The sequence below is a fragment of the Agrilus planipennis genome, unplaced genomic scaffold (genome assembly GCF_000699045.2).
Source record: "Agrilus planipennis isolate EAB-ADULT unplaced genomic scaffold, Apla_2.0 scaffold59, whole genome shotgun sequence".
Taxonomy (NCBI): domain Eukaryota; kingdom Metazoa; phylum Arthropoda; class Insecta; order Coleoptera; family Buprestidae; genus Agrilus; species Agrilus planipennis.
Window position 1 is genome coordinate 547462 of NW_020438942.1, and position 19513 is coordinate 566974.

Here is a 19513-nt window from a genome sequence, read left to right on the forward strand (position 1 = left end):
CCATGGTGCTGGTAAAATAGGGTACCCCTTGAGTTAGGATGGGGTGACGAGATTGATCACAGAGAAAGATGATTATTTGAGCTGGCAGAACTCGCAGATATGGGTGGCTTCGTCATCATCATCATCATCATCTATTCTTGTGCAGCTATTGTAAGTCCATCTTCCACATAATAGGCATAATATCCACCCTTCAATGAAAACGGAATATGCATCCTGACAATACATACATGGTGTGTCCTCCTCTTAATTTATTTTATTTTTTTATCGTCGATGGAAAATTACTTGTTTGTTAGGTTAATAAATATTATTTCTTCATTATTTTAAATGATTGACATGATTCAGGTTATCAATGTTGTTTTTTTGTAAGCGTCACTGAAAACAATACATCGATTGCAGATTACATCTCTTCACTCAACGTGCTTTCAATCAAGATCAGAAACACTGATTAGTTATAAACCATCATTACCATCAGTAAGACCTTTAGTCTGAATACTGGTTGGACACGCTCTTCTACTTCTTCCAGTCTTGAGTCAAATTTCCTAAAATTTCGACTAACTTTCATCCATGCTACTATTACGAACAGTAGCCTACTCTAGATCTACCACTACCCCACTTAAGTCCCGTTTCTGTCGCCAGCTAGCTCTTTATGACTGAGAAGGTGACCTATCAACCTATTTCGCCTATTGTTTATTTATTTCCATAACTGTTCACCCTTTATAATACCCTCTAATTTCTAACCTTTTTTATTCACGGTATCTTCAATATCCTCGTATAACAGTACATCTCAAATGATTCTAACATGAACCTCAAATCCGCGATACATACCATTCAAACCAGTAAAATACAGGCGTTTACGAACCCATCAGATGAGAAGATGTCTACTGATTGTCTGACTATGAGTTCGATCGATCATCCTCTTCTAATACGCCCTCTCTCAGCAGCCCATTTAACCGCGCGATGTACTAAAGCGATAGAACGACGCAATACATAACCTTGTAACTATTTTCCTAATGGCATTTAATTTGTATTTCTTACAACTATTTTTAAATCGAAAATACTACTAATCTTCTTCCTAATAAATACATTTTGTAAACCCGCAACCGAAGAAGGTTGGTACTACCATTTAGGATCCTCTAACTAGACCTTTTTTTCAATATCTGTACAATATGTGATTAACATTCTTAATTACTCCATAAAAATCTCATTCAAATATTGCTTCTCCTGTTTGATGGGAAACCGTCAAGAGTAGCATAAAAGAAGCAAATTTTTTTTGTAATGCCCATTATCAAGACACCTCCAGGGATCTGTGAAAGATATACGGCTCTAGACTATGTTAATAACGTTGCTTCTGTAATCGGAAATCCAAATGAACCCCACGACTCTACTGTCTAAAACAGGATTCCAATAATTTGATCGTCATTTACGAAGTTTCAAAGGGTAAAATAAATTGGAAGGAAGCACACTGACTTGTGTACCCGTATCTCATTATGCATATGGTTTTCAACTAAAATATTTTGAGACGAGCTGCTACAACTACCTACAACTTTTCTAAACCTTATTAAGTATTTATTGTTGGCTTGTTAGGCTTTAAATCGAATATGTCCGTGGAGAAACGTAATGAGTACAGTGACTTATTGGGTTATTGTACAATTCCACTTGCAGATATAACGATCAATCAAAATGAGATGACAGTATTTTTAATGTTTAGTAAATCATTACTTGAAAATAGCAAGGAAATGGAAACAATAGGCTCGTGTGTTCCTAGACTGTTTATTTAGTCTGCAATCTTACAATTATTTTTACACATTTAATTGTGAAAGGGATTAACCACTTCTTTCATATCTGATGTCTACTTAAAGTTCTAATAATTAAAAGATAACAATGATGAACGATAACTATATAAATAGGCTTCGAAAAAAACTTAGGTCCAGTCAAACCAACTGTTCAAAATGGTCAAAAACTTCCTGTTTTTGGTTTTGTGCGGTGCGACATTAACTGCAGTTGTCGAAAGCCGTGGCGGTGGGTAATATGATTTAATTGTCAAATCTAAACAAGAAAATATTTCTTTAAAGACAAACTTACCATAAAGGCAATTTCAATCGAATTTCTCTTTGATACCAAAGTTTTTGTTTTTAGTTTCAGGGCACAGTCATATTATTTGTCAATTTTTAAATTTCGTTTCCAATGTGGCTCATGAATATTATTTTCTTCTGAATTTATCCTTGCGTTTGGTAGTCCGCTGATGTAAAAAAGAAACAGTTTCTGATTAATTAATTACGTCTATGTTATAAATTAATTTACTTTTGTTTCTTTCTCATTAGTTGTTGGCTGCTATTACGAAAGTTGGGCAATAAAGAGGGCAGGTATTGGAAGCTTCGGAACAAATGATATAGATCCCTCCTTATGTACTCATATCTACTACAGTTTCATTGGATTGAACAACGTTACTCAAGATATCGAAATTTTAAATCCTGATGTTGACGTGAATCGAGGTATGTCTACTGTTTTGTAATTACTTAATATATTCAGAACATTTTACATAATGCATTTAGTATAGTAATAACAGATGTACGCAGAAATTCCTCCTCCAATTTCAAACAGACAATTTTAATTTAATGGAAATTGGGTTGGACAAGCATTCTAAAAGTCTTCTTTTGTTAACTAGGGGGATTCCGAAATTTTACGAATCTTAAAGCTCAGTACCCTGGAGTAAAATTTTTAGTTGCTATGGGCGGAAGGAATCAAGATTCTAATGCGGTTTCAATATCGACTGGGAGTTTCCTGCTCGAACGCGTTCTACTTCTAGTGGGGCAGAGAAGGTACGGATTGCTATTAATTTTATTGCCAATTCTTACACATAGGAGTTCAACAACTATTCTGAAGTACTGTATCCGTACCGAGACATTAATCTCTATCAAGTGTAAAGAAAAATTTTTTCAAAATGTTTCATAGACTTTGAGATATATATAAATCAGTTTAGACGATTTGCTAAGTTAATAAGCGCCTTTTGTCGTTGTTGTTGCTGTCACCTCCTGTAGCTTACCTAATGGTCACAGCATTGGAGCGTAAAGTCAAAAGTTCCGGGTTCGATTCCCGATGAGGGTCTGACATCAGCAACAATTTTTTGTAATTAACCGAAAAAGTAGATACCTAAAAGTGACCCCTTTAATAATAAATTAGGATGTACCTCCAAAGTGCATGATTTTAATTTGTTTTTTTAATTCGTAAGTATAATTTTTAACATGGCAATAACTGAATTGCATTAAAACACAAAGTTAATAGATGAGAGGTGGTGGCCAAAAGGTTTCATTAATGACCTTTCGAATAATCAAATAATGTTTAAAAACAATAAACCACCCATTACATCTTAACAAATTAATAACAGACTGATTTTTATTTATGATAATTTGATTACGCTGTTGCAAGAAATAAAAGGCGGCTTTCGAACCATTGGGACTTTTAATTACAGTAGTAGTACAACCATCACCTTCTTACATAGACGACGCTTACGACGTCCCGGCACTTTCAAAGTATGTTGTTGTACCTATTTACGTACAATTGTTATAGTGGCATAAAAATTGTTGTGAAATAACTAAGATTCCGTATGAATCAATTATTCAATGGTTTATGACATTTTTAGAACAGAAAAATAATTTATATATCTACGAAAAGAGGTTCAGATATTCGCGGAATGAAAGTGTTGAAAAACTAAAACACAAAGTTATTCTTCAGACTAGAACTTCTCTAAACCAACAAATTTTTTTTTTGTTTTTGCCCTCAAAACGGGCCGAAACAGCTTTTTTGACTTCATTGTCATTAGAAAATTTTCGCCCCTAAGCTCCCTTTTCAAATCTGGAAATAAATAAAAACTAGTGGGAGCCAAGTCTGGATTTCAAGATGGTTAAACTAGAGAATAGAATCCTTGTTTGTGTAGAGAAACCATCGCAACACTGTATTTGTGCATTGGCGAATTATCCTGCAGGAGCAGCACATATTTCGACAATTTTCCTATTCTTTTTTCCTAAATGAAAGCCTTCGATTTTTCCAGTATTGGAGCATAGTAATTTCCAGTAATTGTGGTAGCATTTTCTTTGTAATTTACTAGCAAAAGTCCTTCACAGTCTACAAAAACTGTAGCTCTTCCCACTTCCCAGCCGATTCTGCCACCTTGAGCTTCATAGGGGTGGTATCCCCTTTTTGTACCATTGCATCGGTTCCTATGGGAACCCAGGTTTAGCTTGCATTTCGCTCATTATAAACTGAACTGACTTTCCTTGCTTTGCCAGCAACTTTATCACAGCGTGGTGTTCAATTTTCTCAATCGTTGCGCTTCTTTTCAGAATTGACCTGTTTGAAGGGTGACAACTCTTAAACGAATAACGTCATAGACTTTAAATTTTACTTATATACCAACGACGAATTCCTAATTGGCGAAATGTACAGTGAAAATTTTTAGCTCCTCCCTTTCCCCTTCCTGCCGCGAACTTATGGACTTCACCTCGCATATCGGTGATGGAAATATGATCTCACGAATCTTTGATAGCGCTATCATACGGGATGTACTCAAAGCTCGGAAAACATGCATTATATCATTTTAAATTGAACTTGTGTTAGTCACTTCTTATCAATTCTTTATTAATCCAGTATGAATTTGAGTAATGGTCATTATCTAAATTAATGATTGCTCAAGTTTGATTTAATATCGGAAATTCGTATGACAGCAAATATGCAAATGCAAAAGGTTATATACTATCATTTCATTTGCAGTGCAGTCGATCTGATCAATTTCATGTCTTACGACTTACATGGATCTTGGGATGGCTCCACTGGAGTAAATGCACCCCTCCACGATCCTGTTGGAAGTATCAGCGTAGTAAGTAAAATCATTCGACATTAAATGTTAATACAAATTTTGTCTTCAAATGACTAAGTCAAAGACAATCGGCGGAAAACTAGAGCAGTGGTTATTGACAACTAAACTCTCTTAAAATGAAATTGTCCTTGCAGGAACTTCTCGTGAACAGTTGGCTTAATGCTGGCGTTGATCCTGATAAACTGATCGTGGGAATTCCTTTTTATGGAAAGCTGTACACTTTGAGTAATTCATCTGATAATTCGATTGGAGCGCCTATCTCCGGCCCAGGTATTCCTGGCCCATATCTTCAAGATCCAAGCAATTTAGCTTATTACGAGGTTAACTATTTTTATATAATTAACGCAAGACTTTTTCTAACTAATTCAATCAATAACAGATCCTAGAAAAGATCCAGCAAGGATGGGCTGAAGCATATGATCAGAATTACGAATCCCCTTTTGCATGTTCAGGGAACCAATGGGTTGGTTACGACAACGTGAGATCTATTTCAGCTAAGGTAACGGAAAATAAATATAGGTACTTTTAGAAATCCTGTATAAGGTGATCAGTTGCCTTATTAGAAAGTTTTTGTACGATAAAGGCTGAATGACGGAAATGTCTAATCTTTAATCCTACGTCTCTGATCCCTTTTTTAGGTAAATTTCGTATGTTCGAAAGGTCTTGGAGGAGTTATGAATTGGGCTATTGATGAAGACGATTTTGGTGGTAACTTTGGGCCAAAGTATCCTCTTCTTAGAACAACGAACGCAGTAAAAAGTTGTGGAAATTAAAAAGTCTAAGTTAACACAACATATTTCAATTTAAATCCTGTCTCACCCTGGTTTACTTTTACCACAATTACTAATAAGTTTGATAATGTATTAATTGTTAAATAAAAAACTTTTAATTACATAAATTTTTACTATTCCCGTTCCATTCCCAATGCAGAATGATAAAGTGCTAAGACCTCCACTTTTTCCTATCCTGAGCTAATCTTCGCAATTCCCTAAAACTAGAACAACCCATATCCTTAACTATTTGCGAACAGTAATCTATTCTAGTTCTATTTCTACCCCTCCTAGTCTCTCTCTAATATGTCTTTGACTAGACCTCCATGCCTGAAATTTAAAAGTAACTGTGAAACGAGTGTGAGTGTTTCGTCACTTGACGATTGCCATAATACGTTGTTTTCTGTTTGATATTTTCACATTTTACTTGTTTTTGTATTTTTTGGTAATAGTAATAACTGTGAAAATCGAATGGTCCAGATAACTACTAATAGTTGCACGTGCAATTGACCTGTCTGTGTACCAGCTGCTGCGAAGGTCATGATAAGGTATGAGTGTTTCGTCACTTGGTTTAGACCATTGAAAATGGGGAACTTAACTACTTGTGTAAAAGTTTGGTACTAGATCGACACGCTCAGTGGCGTAACTAATACCAAGAGTTAATTAATTAACTCTTGGTATTAGTTACGCCACTGAGCGTGTCGATCTAGTACCAAACTTTTACACAAGTAGTTAAGTTCCCCATTTTCAATGGTCTAAACCAAGTGACGAAACACTCATACCTTATCATGACCTTCGCAGCAGCTGGTACACAGACAGGTCAATTGCACGNATATATAAGTAATTATATGAGATTATGTTTCTATTCTTGGTAACGCAAGTCTATAGTTCTAATCCACTTGATGATTTCATTTTTAGAACTGCTAGTAGTAACCGAATTTCTCATTTTTTCTGGCAGTCGATTGTAAGCCTTAGGACCTATGTAGATGAATGATTTTTGCCCTGTTGTAATACTGTGAGGTAATTTCTATGTCTATGAGGAGTGTATGTGATATTGTCATTGGTTTGCTTAGTGCAATGCTGGGTAGTATAACTGCATAAACGTAGTGATTCAAGATTTTCGACTGTAGTTTCTTTATAGAGCTGGATTGTACTACAGAGGTGATCTTTTCTATATACAGTTTTAATTACTTTATTTGTATTTGACCTATTGTGTTAGCATATGCTCCACCCCAAGTCACAGTTCCATAACTAAGGGCAGAGTGGAATAGAGCATAGTAAACCGCTAGAAGCTGTTGGGTGTTGAGTATAGATTGAAGCCGTTTATTGAGAAATATAACTCTGCCTAAATTATTTGCTGCGCTAGTAAGTGTTACAGATTTTACTATCTCCAGATTTGAATACAGTAGATATTAATGCGATTTCTAAAGTTTCCGGATATAAACCTTTTAAGAAGCACAGATGGATTAATTTGCTTATAACCGAGGTTACATCCTTTTGTGAAACTTTTAGAACTTTGAGTGGTATTTGATCTGGGCTAGTCGTCTTTCTAGCGATAATATAAGTAATTATATTACGAGCTTCGTGTTCTGTGACTGCTTGTAAGAATAAAGTACTCACATTAATCTTATTTTGAACGGTGGTATCTCTTTCACTAATTCTGTCTGCTAAATTTAATTAATGTCGTAACAATTACTCGTTTGCCATGTTAATAAATATTTTTTTTTCATTATTTTAAATGATTGACATTATTCAAGTTATCAATGTTGTTGTTTTGTAAGCGTCACTTAAAACAATACATCGATTGCAGATTACATCTCTTCACTAAACGTGCTTTAAAACAAGATCAGAAACACTGATCAATTATAAACCATCATTATCATCAGTAAGATCTTTAGTCTGAAAACTGGTTGGACACGCTCTTCCACTTCTTCCTGTCTCGAGTCAAATTTCTTAAAATTTCAAGCAACTTACATCCTTGCTTCTATCATAACCCTTGTTTCTGTCTCCAGCTTGCTTTTCATGACCGAGAAGGTGACCTACCAACCTATTTCGCCTACTTTTTATTTATTTCCATAACTGTTCCACTCTTTATAATACCCTCTAACTTCTAACCTTTTTTATTCACGGTATCTTCAATATCCCCGTATAACAGTACATCTCAAATGATTCTAGCATCATCTTCGAATCCTCAAATAACTCAATACACCATTCAAACCAGTAAATTACACGCGTTTACTAACCCATCAGATGACAAGATGTCTACTGGTTGTCCGACTAAGAGTACGATCGATCATCCTCTTCTAATACGCCCCCTACCAGCATCCCTTTAACTGCGAGGTGTACTAACCCCACAGAACCACTCAATACATAACCTTGTAACTGTTTTCATAATAGCATTTGTTTTTATTTTCTACAACATTGTTTTTAAATTGAAAACACTGCTACCCTTTTTCTTAGTAATTACAAAATCCGCAACCGAAGAAGGTTGGTACTACCCTGGATATACCCTGACTAGACCGATTTTTTCAATATCTCTACAATATATGATTAACATTCTTAATTACGTCATGAAAATCTCACTCAACTATCGCTTCTCCTGTTTGATCTGAAACTGTCAAGAACAGCATAATTGGAGCAAAAATTTTTTTTGTAATGCCCATTATCAAGTCACCTCCGGGGATCTGTGAAAATTATACAGCTTTAGACTATGTTGATAACGTTGCTTCTGTAATCGGAAATTCAAATGAACCCCACGACTTCGCTGTCTAAAACAGGACTCCAATAATTTGATCGCCATTCACGAAGTTTCAAAGGGTGAAATAAATTGGAAGGAAGCACACTGACTTGTGCAACCGTCGTATCTCATTATGCACATGGTTTTCGACTAAAATATCTTGAAACAAGCTGTTGCAACTACCTGCCACTTTTGTAAACCTTATTAAACATTTATTGTTAGCTTGTGTATTAGAAACTAGAAACATTAGAGCGATATAACAATCATCATGCTTTGGGTTTTGTAATACCGTTGAATTTGTACCAATTGCGCTTCTTGAAATAACGTCAATTTAAACAACTGGTGGTTTTTAAACATCCACTAAATTTGATTGTGTTTATTTCACCAACTTGGTTTTTCTCTGGTCTTCTTTAACTTTTACGGTTATTGCATTACCATTTTACTTTACTGTTTTTGGTCGTTAGTATGGATACCTTCACTCCAGTTTCAGCTTGGTACTATTTGAATTCAGTAATTATTTTTAGTGTCCGACCGAAACTGGTTTTTACGACCGAAACCGAAACCGAAACCGAATTTCTGCAATGGTCTCAGTTTCGGCCAAAACCGGAACCGAAACCGAAATTTCCTTATAAGGATCATGTTTTAAGAGAAAAATAAAGAAAACGTTATTATAATCAGTCAGTTTTATTTTTTTATCTTTAAATCACGTAGCTCTGCAATCTTTAACATTTTCACTTGATAATCAAATCAAAATCAACATAACAACCCCTCATTTAAGGAAATACTTTAAATGCGCCTTCAAAATACTTAAAATAGGTGAGATGTTTATTTGAGTAAGTATAGTAGACTAGACTCATTTTTCTTTTGAAGATTATTCATGCTTTTTTTTATATAATATTAAACATAAAATTACTTTTGTTATTGTTACCTAATATCACAATAGGTATAGGAACTTAATATTTAAGTAATAAACAAACCAAAATAAATCACTTTTATCTTAATTAAGAACAAATTAACTTCTTCTAAACTTAATTCGTCATGTTGAATGACACTAAACTTCAACAGAAACAAAGATTATGCACCTAGGCGCGGCGAAATGTATACTAATCTACTTCGCTTGTATGGAATTTAACGCGCCGAACATGACCGAGCAGAGCGCGAGAACTCCCGAACGCAGTTTCGGTTTTGGTCGTAGTTTCGGCAGGTTTTCCGCCGAAATCGAAACTAAACCGAAACTCGTTTTTTTGCCGAAACTCGACCGAAACCGAACTTTCGGTTGGACACTAATTATTTTCTGTTTGTAGTCAGTTTTAACTGCAATTGCCGCTATAACTTGGAGATTAATACAAAATAAGTTTAAACCAAACAGCCTTTCGGGACATCATTTGATGGTAGCTCATAAGAAAATTTTTGGGATTTTAGATAATTTAAGCGTTGAATCGAATATGTTCGTGGAGAAAGTAATGACTACCTATCGTGGCACATTAGGTTATAATTATTGTACAATACCACTTGCACATATAACGATCAATCAAAATGAGATGACAGTATTTTTAATGTTTATTAAATCATTACTTGGAAATAGCAAGGAAATGGAAAAAAAAGGCTCGTGTGATGGATTAAAGGATTCCTAGTGTGTTTATTTAGTCTGCAATCTTACAGTTATTTTGACACATTTAATTGTGAAAGGGATTAGCTACTTCTTTCATATCTGATGTCTACTTAAAGTTCTGATAATTAAAAGATAACAAGGAAGAAAAATAACTATATAAATAGGGTTTGCAAAAACCTTAGATCCAGTCAAACCAACAGTTCAAGATGGTCAGAAACTTGCTGTTCTTGGTTTTGTGCGGTGCAACTTTAACTGCAGTTGTTGACAGTCGTGGAGGTGGGTACGATTCAATTGTCAAATCCAATAAAGAAAGTTAAACTTAGTAAAAAGGCAATTTTTATGGAATATAGAATCTCTTTGATTTCAAAGTTTTTGTTTTTAGTTTCATGGCGTGGTTATACCATTTGTCAATTTTTAAATTTTGTTCTCAATATGGCTTATCAATATTCTTTCAACTTCCTATGTATTTCATTGCTTCTGAATTTATCCTAGCGTTTGGTAGTCTGCTAATGTCAAAACAAAAAACAGTTTGTGATTAGTTAATTACGACTGTGTCTGCTGTGCTGATAGATTTGAAAAACTTTGAAAAAGATCAATTTACTTTTGTTTTTTCTCATTAGTTGTTGGCTGCTATTACGGAAGTTGGGCAATAAATAGGCCAGGCATTGGAAGCTTCGGAACCAGTGATATAGATCCTTCCTTATGTACTCATATCTACTACAGTTTCATTGGATTGAACAACGCCACTCAAGATGTCGAAATTTTAGATCCTGCTCTTGACGTGAACCGAGGTATGTCTACTGTTTTGTACTTACTTTACTACATTCAGGATATTTTACATAATGGATTTAGTATAGTAATTGTAAGAGCAAGGAATATAATAGCATAGATACATAGAAATTCCTCCTCAAATTTCAAATTGACAAACAATTTTAATTTAATGAAAATTGGGTTGGACAAGCATTCTAAAAGTCTTCATTTGTTAACTAGGGGGATTCCGAAATTTGACAAATCTTAAAGCTCAGAACCCTGGAGTAAAATTTTTAGTTGCTATGGGCGGATGGGGTCAAGGTTCTTATGCCTATTCCCTAGTAGCTGCGAATGCCACAAAACGAGCAACATTTATTCAACAGGTTATAATTTTGATACAGAATTACGGTTTTGATGGCCTCGATTTGGACTGGGAGTATCCTACTCAACGGGACTCTGCTCTTGGTGCAGCAGACAGGGTATGGATTGCTATTAATTTTATTGCCCATTTATATAAGTACTTAGGAATTCAATGACTATTCGGGAGTATTGTTTCGGTAAATGTACCCACAGTATATCAAATTGATGATCTCGGCAATCTTCGTTCAATAGGTTGCAATAAGTCCTTGCCGAGATATTAACCTCTATCAAGTATAAACAATATTTTTTTTTCAAAATGGTTTATAGACATTGAGATATATATAAATTAGTTTAGCCGATTTGTTAAGTTTATAAGCGCCCTTTGCCGTTGTTGTTGCTGTCACCTTCTGTAGCTTAATGGTCAGTGCATTGGCGCGTAAAGTCAAAGGTCCCGGTGAGGGTATGACAACAGCAACAATTTTTTGTGATTAACCGAAAAAGGAGATGCCTAAAAGTGGCCTATTTAATAACAAATTATGATGTCTCTCCAAAACTGCATAATTTTGATTTCTTTGCATTATATTTCGCCAGAAAATTATTTTCCGCCAATCAATTTTTTTTTAGCAAATTAATAACAGACTGATTCTTATTTAGGATAATTTGATTACGCTGCTGCAAGAAGTAAAGGCGGCTTTCCTTCCATTGGGACTTTTAATTACAGTAGCAGTAGGATCATCACCTTCTTACATCAATGTCGCATACGACGTCCCGGCACTTTCAAAGTATGTTGTTGTGCCTACTTACCTATAATTGTTACAGTGGCATATACGTTGTTGTGATATGATTAAGATTCCATATGAATCAATTATTAATTGGTTTATGGCATTTTCTCATCTCATGCTACCACGGGAAAATAATTGATCTACCTACGAGAGAAGGTCCAATAGTTCGCGAAATGAATGTGTTGTAAAATAAAAATACAGAGTTATTTTCTAAGTCAGATTCCATCAAAAGAGAATTTTATCTTCGCCCTCAAAATGGGCCGGAACAGCTTCTTTGACTTCATTGTCCCCCCTGGGCTCCTTTTCCAAATTTGGAAGTAAATAAGAACCTGTGGGAGCCAAGTCTGGATTTCAAGATGTGTGAGCTAGAGAATCGAATCCTTGTTTATGTAGAGCAGTCATCGCAACACTGCATTTGTGCATTGCCGCATTATCCTGCAGGAGCAACACATCTTTCGTCAATTTTCCTCTTCTTTTTTCTTTAATGGCTGCCTTTAACTTTTCCAGTATTGAAGCATAGTAGTTTCCAGTAATTGGGGTATTTGTTTCTTTGTAATTTACTAGCAAAATTCCTTCACAGTCCCAAAAAACTGTAGCTGTCAACTTCCCAGCCGATTCTCACACCTTAAACTTCTTAAGGGCCTTTCCCGTAACAATCTTCTCCAATAACGGGCTAGGTGCGTCGCCGCACAGTTCCAAAGAAATACCCACATGCGTCCACTCGCTGTTGCTTTCGACGCCGCGTAAGCATTCCTGGTACCCATCTTGCACTGACTTTAGGCATGCCAAGATGATCGTCAAACATTCTTAAAACTGTGGTTTCTGACATTCCCACTAATGCCGATAACAGTTTCCTTTTCAGGCGAGCATCTTCTAATATTAATTTTGGTGGTCTCAATCGGAAGTACAGGGCGGGGTTCGTCTTCAGTCGACCCCCGACCATATTTAAATTGACCATGCCACTTGTAAATCATAGTTTTGCTAAGGCAGTGATTACTATAAACGGCTTCCATTTCGCTCATTATAATCTGACGTGACTTTCCTTGCTTTGCCAGGAACTTTATCACAGCGCGAACTTATGGACCTCACCTCGTATGTCGGTGACGAAAACACGATCTCACGATTCTTTGATAGCGCTACCATTCGAGATGTACTCAAAACTCGGAAAACATACATTATATAATTTTAAATTGAAATTGTGTTAGTCACTTCTTATCAATTCTTCATCTTAATGTACCTAGCTGCATTAATTAATCCAGTATGAATTTGAGTAATGGCCATTATCTAAATTAATGATTCCTCAAGTTTGAAAAAATATCGGAAATTCGTATAACAGCAGATATAGACACTAAGTGGTGTTATTGCCGTAAATACAAAAGGTTATATACTACCACTTCGTTTGCAGTGTAGCCGATCTGATCAATTTCATGACTTACGACTTACACGGATCTTGGGATGGCTCCGCTGGAGTAAATGCACCCCTCCACGACCCTACTGGAGGCATCAACGTGGTATGTAAAATCATTCCACTTTAAATGTTAATACAAAATTTTTCTTCAAATGTGTAAGACAAAAAGGCAATCGGCGGAACACTAGAGCAGTGGCTATTGATAATAACTAAGCACTCCTAAAATGAAATTGTCCTTGCAGGAACAGTTCGTCAACGGTTGGCTTAATGCTGGCGTTGATCCTGATAAGCTAATCGTGGGAATTCCTTTTTATGGAAAGTTGTACACGTTGAGAAATTCATCTGATAATTCGATTGGAGCGCCCATCTCCGGCCCAGGTATTGCTGGCCCATATCTTCAAGATCCAAGCAATTTAGCTTATTATGAGGTTAACTATTTTTCCATATTTAACACAAGACTATTTTAACTAACTCAATCACTAACAGATCCTAGAAAAGCTCCAGCAAGGATGGACCGAAGTATATGATCAGAATTACGAATCCCCTTATGCATATTCAGGAAACCAATGGGTTGGTTACGACAACGTGAGATCTATTGCAGCTAAGGTAACGGAAAATAAATATAGGTACTTTTAGAAATCCTGTATAAAGTAATCAGTTGCCTTACTAGGAAGCTTTTGTACGATAAAGGCTGAATGACGGAAGTGTCCAATCTTTAATCCTATGTCTCTGATTCCCTTTTTAGGTAAATTTCGTTTGTTCGAATCGTCTAGGAGGAGTTATGAACTGGGCTATTGATGAAGACGATTTTGATGGTAATTTTGGACCAAGGTATCCTCTTCTTAGGGCTATGAACGCAGTAAAAAGTTGTGGAAATTAGAAAGTCTAAGTTGACACAACATCACAGCAGATCAATATTTTAAATTATGAGATCCTATCTCACCCCAGTTTTCTTTTACCACAATTACTAATAGGTTTGAACATGGATTTTTCGCTAAATAAAGAAATTTTAATTACATAGATTTTTGCTATTCCTATTCCAATCCCAATGCAGAATGATAATGTGATAAGACAAAAATTTTAGTCCTAAGACTGGTTGGACACGCACCTCCACTATTTCCTATCCTGAGCTAATCTTGGCATACACACAACACTAATCTATTCTAGTTCTACCTTCCGTTTCTGCCTCTAATATATCTCTGACTAGACCTTCATGCCTAAAATTTTAAAGTAACTTTGGAACGAGTGTGAGTTGTTTCAGTAGTGTACCACTGGTGGATTTTAAATATCCACTGGCTTTGATTATTTTTATTTGTGGTGTTTTTTTTTGCTTTTACGATTATTTCTTCACTATTTGACTTTACTTTTGTTGGTCATTAGTATAAATGGTCACTTTTGTAACTCTTGGTTGGGTTAAGTTCGATGAATTATTGTTATGGAAGCCACAAAAGTGTGCAAAAGTTCAAATCCAATGGTCACTAAAATCATTTCAAGTTGTTGCATTCCAGTTTGGTCGTTTAGGAAAATTGGTGAAATAATATTCTAAAAAAATGATACATTTTACATTTTGTTTCTATCAATAAAATGTTTTAAGTTTGCCGAGTACCTATGCTCTAGTTTAAGTCTTGTACTTTTTGAATTCAGTAATTATTATCTGTTTCTAGTCAGTTTTTGCTCAAATTGCTGCTATAGTTAATAGAGATTAATACTAAATAGGTTTACCAAACAGTCTTTCGGGACATCTATTGATGATAGCGCATAAGAAAAGTTTTTGGATTTTAAATAATTTAGACTTTGAAATGTAATGAGTATTGTGACTTATTAGGCTATTATTATTGCACAATACCGCTTGCACATATAACGATCAATCAAAATGCGATGACAGTATTTTTGATGTTTCGTAAATCATTACATCCAAATAGCAAGGAAATTGAAAAAAAGGCTCGTGTAATGGATTAAAGGTTTTTTATTATGTTTACTCAGTATGGAATCTTACAAGCATTTTTATACATTAAATTGTAAAAGGAATTAGTTACTACTTTCATATCTGATGTCTACTTTAAGTTTTAATAAATAAAAGATAAGAATGAAAAATGATAACTATATAAATGGGGTTCGCAAAAAATTTGAATCCAGTTAAAGCAATTGTTCAAGATGGTCAGAAACTTGCTGCTCTTGGTTTTGTGCGGTGCAACTTTAACTGCAGTTGTCGACAGCCGCAAAGGTGAGCATCATTGAATTGTCAAATATAAAGAAGAAAGTATATCTTTAAACATAAGATTACCAAAAAGGCAATTTTAATAAATTTGTTTTTTCATGCCAAACTTTTTGTTTTTAGTTTCATGGCCCAGTTATACTATTTGTCAATTTTTAAATTTTGTTTTCAATGTGGCTCATCAATATTCCTTCAGCTTCCTACATATTTCTTTGCTTCCGAATTTATCGTAACGTTTGGTGGTCTGCTAATATAAAAAAAAAAAAAACAGTTTGAGATTAATTAATTACGTCTGTGTCTGCTGTGCTGGTAGATTTGAAAAGATTTGAAAAAAATCAATTTACTTTTGTTTTTTCTCATTAGTTGTTGGCTGTTATTACGGAAGTTGGGCAATATACAGAGCAAGCATCGGAAGCTTCGGAACCAGTGATGTAAGTCCTTCCTTATGTACTCATATCTACTACAGCTTCATTGGATTGAACAACGCTACTCAAGATGTCGAAATTTTAGATCCTGCTCTTGACGTGAACCGAGGTATGTCTACTGTTTTGTACTTACTTTACTACATTCAGGATATTTTACATAATGGATTTAGTATAGTAATTGTAAGAGCAAGGAATATAATAGCATAGATACATAGAAATTCCTCCTCAAATTTCAAATTGACAAACAATTTTAATTTAATGAAAATTGGGTTGGACAAGCATTCTAAAAGTCTTCATTTGTTAACTAGGGGGATTCCGAAATTTGACGAACCTTAAAGCTCGGTACCCTCGAGTAAAATTTTTAGTTGCCATGGGCGGATGGAGTCAAGGTTCTTATGCTTATTCGGTAGTAGCTGCGAGTGCCTCAAAACGAGCAACGTTTATCCAACAGATTATAGATTTCATACATAATTATGGTTTTGATGGCCTCGATTTAGACTGGGAGTATCCTGCTCAAAGGGACTCTGCTTTTGGTGGAGCAGACAAGGTATGGATTGCTATTAATTTTATTGCCCATTCATATACATAGGAATTCAAAATCTATTTCGGATGTGCTGTATTCGTAGACACATGTACCCACAGTATATCAAATTGATGATCTCGGCAATCTAAGTTCAATAAGTCCTTGCAGGGACATTAATATCTATCAAGTATAGAGAACAAATTGCTTCAAAGTATTTTATAGATACTGAGATATATATATATATAAAAATTAGTTTAGCCAATTTGCTAAGTTTGTTAGCGCCTTTTCTCGTTGTTGCTGTCACCTTTCGTTCACTTCGTTTAGTTTCTGTAGCGATGTGACCTTCAGTTTGACCGGCGCAAAGTAGAAAAGAACAGCACCAGGCCAGACAAGGAAGGAGACTCTCGGCCAAACACTCAACCGGTGAGGAGCGTATAATCCGTACAGTACTGCACGGAAAAATTTACCATTTTATCCACTAAAATTGCATTGCTTAAATGTGCTGTTATTGGGTACCATTTACTACTGAAAATATTAACGAGATGTTTATTTATATTTGAAGACATATTAAAGGCTTTAACGCTTGTTTTCGACTCGCACTACTATTCATGATTGAACAAAACTTTGAAAAAGTATGTTTAATGAACAAGAGTCGAGAGTATAATGAGCTTTTTTCGCCCTACCTACGATTTTGCCAGCGCGAATCCAAGACATTGGAAGGGCACATCGCTAGAGAAAGTAAATGAAGTATAGTCTGTAGCTTAATGGTCAGAGATTTAGCGCCTAAAGCCAAAAGTCCCGGGTTCCATTCCCAACGAGGGTGTGACAACAGCAATAATTTTTCATAATTAACCGCAAAAGGAGATATCTAAGGTGACCTCTTTAATAACAAATTATGAAGTCCCTCCAAAGCTGCATGATTTAAATCTGTTTGCATCATATTCCGCAAAAAAAATATTTTCTGCTCTTCGATTTAAAGGTTTCATTAATGGCCTTTCGAATAATGAAGTAAAATTTAAAAACAATAAACCATTCATTACATCTTAACAAATTAATAACAGACTAATTTTTATTTAGGAAAATTTGATTACACTGCTGCAAGAAGTCAAGGCGGCTTTCGAACCATTGGGACTTCTAATTACAGTAGCAGTAGGATCATCGCCTTCTTATATCGATGTCGGTTACGACGTCCAGGCACTTTCAAAGTATGTTGTACCTATTTACCTACAATTGTTACAGTGGCACATAAATTGTTGTGAAATTATTAAGATTGCGTATAAATCAATTATTCAATGGTTTATGGCATTTCTCGACTATCTCATGCTACCACGAGAATTTGCAATTATTTCCGAATTGACTCGTTTGAGAACTCTTAAATAAATAACGTCATAGACTTGTAATTTCACGCATATACTAACAACGAATCCGTAATTCGCGGGCTGAACAGTGATAATTATTTACTCCGCCCCTTTCCCCTCATATCGCAAACTTATAGACCTCACCTCGTATGTCGGTGACGATGATCTCACGATTCTTTGATAGCACTATCACTCGGGATGTACCCAAACCTCGGAAAACATGCATTATATCATTTTAAATTGAAATTGTGTTAGTCATTTCTTATCACTTCTTCATTTTAATGTACCGAGATGCACTAATTAATCCAGTACAAATTTAAGTAATGACCATTATCTAAATTAATGATTCCTCAAGTTTGAAAAAATATCGGAAATTCGTATAACAGCAGATATAGACACTAAATGGTGCTACTGCCGTAAATACAAAATGTTACATACTACCATTTCGTTTGCAGTGTAGTCGATCTGATCAATTTCATGTCTTACGACTTACACGGATCTTGGGATGGCTCCGCTGGAGTAAATGCACCCCTCCACGATCCTGCCGGAAGTATCAGCGTGGTATGTTAAATCATTCGAAATTAAATGTTAATACAAAAGTTTTCTTCAAATGTCTAAGACAAAAAAGACAATCGGCGGAACACTAGAGCAGTGGCTATTGATAATAACTAAGCACTCCTAAAATGAAATTGTCCTTGCAGGAACTTTTCGTGAACAGTTGGCTTAATGCTGGCGTTGATCCTGAAAAGCTGGTCGTCGGAATTCCTTTTTATGGAAAGTTGTACACGTTGAGAAATTCATCCGATAATTCGATTGGAGCGCCCATCTCCGGCCCAGGTATTGCTGGACCATATCTTCAAGATGCAAGCAATTTAGCTTATTATGAGGTTAACTATTTTTCCATAATTAACACAAGACTTATTTTAACTAATTGAATCAAAAACAGATCCTAGAAAAGCTCCAGCAAGGATGGACTGAAGTATATGACCAGAATTACGAATCCCCTTATGCATATTCAGGAAACCAATGGGTTGGTTACGACAACGTGAGATCTATTGCAGCTAAGGTAACGGAAAATAAATATAGGTACTTTTAGAAATCCTGTATTAAGTAATCAGTTGTCTTATTAGAAAGCCTTTGCGCGATAAAGGCTGAATGACGGAAGTGTCCAACCTTTAATCTTATGTCTCTGATTCCCTTTCTAGGTAAATTTCGTTTGTTCGAAAGGTCTTGGAGGCGTTATGAACTGGGCTATTGATGAAGACGATTTTGATGGTAATTTTGGACCAAGGTATCCCCTTCTTAGAGCTATGAACGCAGTAAAAAGATGTAGAAATTAGAAAATCTATGTTGACACAACATCAGATCAATACTCCAAATTAAAAGACCCTGGTTTATTTTTACCGCAATTACTAATAAGTTTGATCATGTATTTGTTGTTAAATAAACAAGATATAATTACATAGATTTTTGCTATTCCCATTCCATTCCCAATGCCGAATAATAAAATGACAGTAACTTTAAAGTAACTTTGGAATAAACTTTAGCCAACTACACGAACAGCATTTTCGTAAATTCTACAATTCTACAAGTGTTAGTAAAAATTTATTTGTAATTAATATTGCTACTAACAATGCTTTTTGTTTATATGGGATCCTAAAATTACGTAAAGCTTATACGCTATATCTGACCAGTACTCC

General features: G+C 35.3%; 3 protein-coding genes across 3 annotated transcripts; all 3 read left to right on the top strand.

Annotated features, from left to right (window-relative positions):
• The first annotated feature begins 1948 nt into the window (after window positions 1-1948).
• LOC112904481 (endochitinase-like) lies at window positions 1949-5703 on the top strand. Its single transcript, XM_025974582.1, has 8 exons — window positions 1949-2019; window positions 2322-2492; window positions 2666-2805; window positions 3436-3530; window positions 4768-4873; window positions 5008-5193; window positions 5253-5372; window positions 5512-5703. The coding sequence occupies exons 1-8, from the start codon at window positions 1950-1952 to the stop codon at window positions 5644-5646; spliced, it is 1023 nt and encodes a 340-aa protein (XP_025830367.1). The 5' UTR covers window position 1949; the 3' UTR covers window positions 5647-5703.
• Window positions 5704-10157: 4454 nt separating this feature from the next.
• Window positions 10158-14308, top strand: LOC108737880 (acidic mammalian chitinase-like). Its single transcript, XM_025974585.1, has 8 exons — window positions 10158-10268; window positions 10613-10783; window positions 10983-11221; window positions 11757-11884; window positions 13290-13395; window positions 13535-13720; window positions 13779-13898; window positions 14038-14308. Exons 1-8 carry the CDS (start codon window positions 10199-10201, stop codon window positions 14170-14172), a joined length of 1155 nt encoding a protein of 384 aa, XP_025830370.1. The 5' UTR covers window positions 10158-10198; the 3' UTR covers window positions 14173-14308.
• Window positions 14309-15407: 1099 nt separating this feature from the next.
• LOC108737881 (acidic mammalian chitinase-like) lies at window positions 15408-19274 on the top strand. The gene is made up of 8 exons (XM_025974586.1): window positions 15408-15516; window positions 15871-16041; window positions 16241-16479; window positions 17533-17660; window positions 18269-18374; window positions 18515-18700; window positions 18760-18879; window positions 19019-19274. Exons 1-8 carry the CDS (start codon window positions 15447-15449, stop codon window positions 19151-19153), a joined length of 1155 nt encoding a protein of 384 aa, XP_025830371.1. The 5' UTR covers window positions 15408-15446; the 3' UTR covers window positions 19154-19274.
• The last annotated feature ends 239 nt before the right edge of the window (window positions 19275-19513 follow it).